Source organism: Phragmites australis, chromosome 22 (assembly GCF_958298935.1).
Source record: "Phragmites australis chromosome 22, lpPhrAust1.1, whole genome shotgun sequence".
NCBI classification, from domain to species: domain Eukaryota; kingdom Viridiplantae; phylum Streptophyta; class Magnoliopsida; order Poales; family Poaceae; genus Phragmites; species Phragmites australis.
Genome location: NC_084942.1, coordinates 24,089,655 through 24,096,264, shown reverse-complemented (window position 1 = coordinate 24,096,264; position 6,610 = coordinate 24,089,655). Strand labels below are relative to the sequence as shown.

Genomic DNA, 6,610 nt, shown 5'->3' with positions numbered 1-6,610 from the left:
TGGGCGGTGAAATCAGACGGTACGGTTGCATAGCGAGCGTTGGCACGGGAGGAGTGGAGAGAGAGATGACAGATCCTAAGCTGAAACAAACAGGTCCTAACAGATGTTTGTGATTGCAACCAAAACCCAACCGGGCCGTCCCCTCCTTAGTAATTTAATAATGATAAAATAAATCGGATACGGCTGATCCGCTGCACGCGCGCTGATCTAAATTGCTGATCCGCTGCACGCGCGCTGATCCACTACCCTCTCTTATTCTCCCATTGCGGCTGCTCTAATGTTCAGTCTCATTTTCTCCTACTGATGAATGCAGTGTCATTTTCCAGTTTACATAACTTTTGAACTAACTACTGCTTTCCGATTACGGTTATATTAAGCTACTGAACCAGAAGAGCACAGCACACAGTCGTCTGTTGCGAGCTAACAACTGTTACACCCATCAGATCGATTAACAAACGCACAGCCGGCAATCCATGGCGACCGCGACGGCATTCGCGGAGCATGTGCTCCGCGGGCGGTGGCTCATGGCGTACGGCTCCTTCCTCATCATGTCCGCCGCGGGCGCCACCTACATCTTCGCCATCTACTCCAAGGACATCAAGGCCACGCTGGGCTACACGCAGGAGCAGCTCAACACCGTCGGCTTCTTCAAGGACGTCGGCGCCAACGTCGGTATCCATGCCGGCCTCGTCGCTGAGGTCACCCCGCCCTGGCTCGTCCTCGCCGTCGGCGCAGCCATGAACCTCGGCGGCTACCTCATGCTCTACCTCTCCGTCACCGGTCGCGTCCGCGCCAGGACGCCACTCTGGCTCGTCTGCCTCTACATCGCCGTCGGCGCCAACTCGCAGGCCTTCGCCAACACCGGCGCGCTCGTCACATGCGTCAAGAACTTCCCCGAGAGCCGGGGCGTCATGCTCGGCTTGCTCAAGGGGTTCGTCGGACTCAGCGGCGCCATCTTCACCCAGCTCTACCTCGCCTTCTACGGCCCCGGCGGCGGCGGGGACACCAAACCGCTTATCCTGCTCGTCGGCTGGCTCCCGGCCGCCGTCTCCATCGCCTTCCTCGGCACCATCCGGATCATACGCGCGCCGCGCTCGCCATTAGCGGCGCGCCGGGAGTACCGCGTGTTCTGCCGTTTCCTGTACGTGTCGCTGGCGCTCGCCGCGTACCTCATGGTCACCATCATCCTACAGAAGCGGTTCCAGTTCAGCCGCGCCGAGTACGGCGTCAGCGCCGCCGTCGTCCTCTCCATGCTCCTACTCCCCTTTGCCGTCGTCCTGCGCGAGGAGGCTGCTCTGTTCAAGAACACGCTCGTAGCGCAAGCAGAGGAGCCGGAGCTGTCCTCGGTGACTGTGGCCACGAAGCCGGCGCCAGTGTCCGTGCAGCCCGTGGCTGCCAAGCCGGCGCTGGAGCCTTCGCCTGCCGCCTCGAAGCCAGTGACGGCGAGTGCGAGACTGCTGTGTGCTCTGAGGCCGCCGCCGCGCGGCGAGGACTACACGATCCTGCAGGCGCTGGTGAGCGTGGACATGCTGCTGCTGTTCACGGCGACAGTATTCGGCGTGGGCGGGACGCTGACAGCCATCGACAACATGGGGCAGATCGGCGAGTCACTGGGCTACCCGCAGCGCAGCATCGCCACCTTCGTCTCCCTCATCAGCATCTGGAACTACCTCGGCCGCGTCACCGCCGGCTTCGCATCGGAGGCGCTCCTCGCACGCCACAGGCTCCCGCGGCCGCTGATCTTGACCGCCGTGCTCCTCCTCGCCGTTCCAGGCCACCTCCTCATCGCGTTCGGCGTGCCGGGCTCGCTGTACGTGGCGTCGGTGCTCATCGGATTCTGCTTCGGCGCCGCGCAGCCGCTGATCCTCGCGAGCGTATCGGAGCTGTTCGGGCTCAAGTACTACTCGACGCTGTACAACTTCTGCGGCACGGCCAGCCCCGTGGGGTCGTACATCCTCAACGTGCGCGTCGCGGGGCGCATGTACGACCGGCAGGCGGCGCGGCAGGGCGCGGTGGCCATGGCGGCAGGGAAGGGGGTGACGTGCATTGGCGTGCGGTGCTACAAGGAGTCGTTCTTGGTGATCACGGCGGTGACGGTGGCCGCGGCGGTGGTGACGGCGGCGCTGGCGTGGAGGACCCGGGAGTTCTACGCTGGAGACATCTACGCAAAGTTCAAGGAAGGAAACAATACTAGCAGTAGCAATGGCGTTGGTGAAGACAAGGAATAGTCGTGACCCTTTTCCTTGTTTGGCTATGAACCGCAGTCGAGTACAAGTTAGAATAAACTTTCACGATACAGAAACACGAATTCTGTGCCTAAAATGTGAATCCTTTTTTCTTCAGAAATGTCCTACAATACTCACTCATGATTTATAATTCCAGTTCATTTTTACTACTCAGTATAAGCTAGTCTTAAACAATCTAAACTATCAAAGTAGTATTAAACTGAGTACACTAAAACACTTAGACCAGACCAAAAGCAGAAACACTAGTGGCCGGGCATTACACCCCCACGGCCGATTCGCCACATCCGACGACCGGCCGGCGAACCACGCTTCTTTGGCAGGATGCTTCCGTTACCACTGCAAGTCCGCTTGCCGTGACCCGCTCCGGGCCTGCTTTTGGGCATAAAGCTCGCGACTCCCCCGACCCGACGATATGAAATCCTTGACGACAGTTGATGTGTACAACAACACAATATCCTGGTTAGGTACCCAAAAACTCCCAAGAACTGTATGATTAACCATCAGTGTTCAACTTGTGTTTTCTTCAGCGACGCCTGCATCGGCGAGGATCAAAAGCGGTGGAACAGGTGCTAGTGCAATGGGAAGGGCAATCTGCTTCGCTGGCTGGAGCATCGTTTTCCCTTTGCACCGGCTTGGTTGGGGACAAAGCCCTGCTGCATCGGCGCCGAGGCAGAGTTCCAAGGAAGGAGGAGGAAAAGAGGCGCCGTCAGCACAACAAGCGATACCTGAGCTCGGAGTGGGCAAAATGAGCGCCACGATCGAGCGGGAGCACCGCTGGCATTGGTTGCCTGAAGATCGAACACGGCTCTGAACCTTTCCTTTCTTTCTTCTTTCTTCTTCCACAAACTATACTGTGCTACCTCTGAACTTCTACCCGAATTCAGTACAAGTGACATCGGTTGATCGTGATGAGCGAGTGTTGATGTGGATCGTAACAATCACTGACAAAAGTTATCACTAGCGTTATCACCCAAAAATGGAAGGTAACGGTAATCCTTGACCACAATTGATGTGTACAACAAAACACCGCTAGCGTTATCCTGGTTAATTAGGTACCAAAAAACTGCCAAGAACTGTCTGATTAACCATCAGTGTTCAACATATAAAGTATCAAACAAGCACGAAAAAAAAAATCCCAACTTGTGTAATAGTGTCTCTAGTTAACCAGTGTCATGTCACTTGATATTTTTGGTCGGCCGATCAGTCCCTGAATCTGAATTTCTCACAGGCGTCCGTCCACCACCGCCTCCTCTCCGACGCCATTGCCACTCACTCCCGTACTCCCGTCCTTCTTAAACCTGGCGTAGATGTCCCCCGCGTAGAACACCCGCGTCCTCCACGCGAGCGCCAGCGTCACCAGCGCCGCGGCCACCGTCACCGCCGCGACGACCAAGAACGACTCCCTGTAGCACCGTGCGCCGACGCACGTCACGCCCTTCCCGGCCACCGCCGCCACGGCGCCCTGCCGCGCGGCCTCCCGGTCGTACATGCGCCCAGCGACGCGCACGTTGAGGATGTACGACCCCACGGGGCTGGCCACGTTGCCGACGTTGTACAGCGTCGAGTAGTACCTCAGCCCGAACAGCTCCGAGATGATGGCCAGGATCATCGGGTACGCCGCGCCGAAGCAGAATCCCACCAGCACCGAGGCCGCATACAGCGACCCTGGTACGCCGAACGCGATGAGCAGGTGGCCGGGGACGGTGAGGAGGAGCACGGCGGCCACGAGGAGCGGGCGCGGGATGCGGTACCGCGCCAGGAGCGCCTCCGAGCCGAAGCCGGCGGCGACGCGGCCTAGGTAGTTCCAGATGCTGATGAGGGAGACGAACGTGGAGATGCTGCGCTGCGGGTACCCCAGAGACTCGCCGATTTGTCCCATGTTGTCGATGGCCGTCAGCGTCCCGCCCACGCCGAACACCGTCGCCGTGAACAGCAGCAGCATGTCCACGCTCACCAGCGCCTGCAGGATGGTGTAGTCCTCGCCACGCGGCGGCGGCCTCAGGGCACTCAGCAATCCCGCGCTCGCTGGTACTGCCGCTGGCTTCGTAGCCGCGGTCACCACGGACAGCGCCGGCGCGTCAGCTTGCGCTTCAGGCATGTTGTTGATCTTGAACAGCGCGGCCTCCTCGCGCAGAACGATGCCGAGGGGAAGGAGCAGCATCGCGAACACGACGGCGGCGCTGACGACATACTCGGCGCGGGTGAACCGGAAGCGCTTCTGGAGGACGATGGCGACCAAGAGGTACGCGGCGAGGGCTAGCGACACGTACAGGAAGGAGCAGAACGCGCGGTACTCCCGGCGCGCCGCGGCGGGCGGGCGTGGCGCGCTTATAATCCGGATGGTGCCGAGGAAGGCGACGGAGACGGCAGCCGGGAGCCAGCCGACGAGCAGGATGAGTGGCTTGGTGTCCCCGCCGCCGCCGGGTCCGTAGAAGGCGAGGTAGAGCTGGGTGAAGATGGCGCCGCTGAGGCCGACGAACCCCTTGAGCAATCCAAGCATGACGCCGCGGCTCTCGGGGAAGTTCTTGACGCATGTGACGAGCGCGCCGGTGTTGGCGAAGGCCTGCGAGTTGGCGCCGACGGCGATGTAGAGGCAGACGAGCCAGAGCGGCGGCCTGGCGCGGACGCGGCCGGTGACGGAGAGGTAGAGCATGAGGTAGCCGCCGAGGTTCATTGCTGCGCCGACGGCGAGGACGAGCCAGGGCGGGGTGACCTCGGCGATGAGGCCGGCGTGGATACCGACGTTGGCGCCGACGTCCTTGAAGAAGCCGACGGTGTTGAGCTGCTCCTGCGTGTAGCCCAGCGTGGCCTTGATGTCCTTGGAGTAGATGGCGAAGATGTACGTGGCGCCCGCGGAGGACATGATGAGGAAGGAGCCGTACGCCATGAACCACCGCCCGCGCAGCACATGCGCAGCGAAGGACGACGCCATGACTGATGACTGACTCTGTTTCTTGGATTCTTTGCCTTTTGGGGCAGTGCGTTTGGTGTATGGCCGGGTGAGTGAGGTTGGTGAGGCCGCACACACATATCAGTGGTCACGAGGATAACCATCATCTCGTGAGTCGTGTCTTGAGATGCGAGAACCTTTTCTATTGCCATGTGAGAAATCAAGTTGCTCCTATGTCTGATGTAACACCTCTATCTTCAAATTTGGTTTACAGCTTAACCCACGTGTGAGACAAATCTGTATTAGTATAGTATATTTTTTATATTTTTTTCTTGTTTCGTGTGAAAATATTGGTTTGGAGTTGTTATATTTGGAGCGTGAAAACTTATAAGCTGATTTTAACCTATCTAAATTATTAATATAGTGCTAAACTCACTACACCAAAATACTTAGACTCCACAGATCAAAATTAGAAACACTAATAGACTGCAATATCCTTCAGGACTGACGTGCTCGATAACTTACCACGTTCACCCACCCATGCACTCATGCAATGAAATATGGCTCTGAATAACATATGTAGCCCCCTGTCTCCAAAATTCGTTTACAACCCAGCCCACCTGTAGAACAGGTCCGTATACATATAACACATTTCTTATGTTTTTATTCTCATTTCGTGTAAAATGGTTAACCTGAAGGTACTATGCTTAGAGCGTGAAGGCTTATAAACTAGTTTTAACCTATCTAAACTAACAAGATGATACTAAACCCACCGCACCGTAATAATTAGACCCCACGACCCAAAACCAAAAACACTATAGGCTGGGATATTACATCTGTCACTAGGGACCCGGATATAAACAAACAATACGACTTTAATCAAAGGATTTTGATAACTTTTTGACAAAACTACATCGTGATTGTTAAAATTACCATAACATCACACTTTTAAGCGAGATTTGGCAAAAATCTAACTATAGCACTAATGCAAAAGTAAGGGAGATGCTACCTCCCGATCGTTGCAATCATCTTCCTCCTTGCACCAACGCAGCTCGCTCCGCCACCTCCAAATCTGTGGCTGTCATCCCTCCCTTGCTAACAACTCATTTTTATGATCATCCAGCCCAGCACTGAACCACCGGAGGTCCCCGCCTTCCGAGACCGGCGGCGCCCCCCACCTCTCCGCTCTGCTCCCACGCCCACCTCCTCCTCAATAGGAATGAATTGGTGACTAGAAGGCGGTGAATAGGTACCTCAACAAATTTCTTGCAAAATCGATAGCCTTCTCCTATTTGGATCACCCAACGCACCTCAAAACTCAAGCAGAAGCAAAAATAGAGAGAAGTTTTAACAAGAGAAAATAGAGGTAACACGACTCCACATATGGTATATGAACCATATGTTCTATTTAAGATCAATCCATATGTCTTAACGCTTGAAAGATCACAACTTGCAAAGAAACAAGAAAAGATGA

General features: G+C 56.2%; 2 protein-coding genes across 2 annotated transcripts; one reads left to right on the top strand and one right to left on the bottom strand.

The window, feature by feature from the left end:
- The first annotated feature begins 306 nt into the window (after window positions 1–306).
- On the top strand, window positions 307–2,348 carry LOC133904996 (protein NUCLEAR FUSION DEFECTIVE 4-like). The gene has a single exon (XM_062346672.1). The coding sequence runs from the start codon at window positions 474–476 to the stop codon at window positions 2,226–2,228; it is 1,755 nt and encodes a 584-aa protein (XP_062202656.1). The 5' UTR covers window positions 307–473; the 3' UTR covers window positions 2,229–2,348.
- An 866-nt stretch (window positions 2,349–3,214) lies between these two features.
- On the bottom strand, window positions 3,215–5,361 carry LOC133904250 (protein NUCLEAR FUSION DEFECTIVE 4-like). The gene has a single exon (XM_062345707.1). The coding sequence runs from the start codon at window positions 5,176–5,178 to the stop codon at window positions 3,469–3,471; it is 1,710 nt and encodes a 569-aa protein (XP_062201691.1). The 5' UTR covers window positions 5,179–5,361; the 3' UTR covers window positions 3,215–3,468.
- Window positions 5,362–6,610: the final 1,249 nt, after the last annotated feature.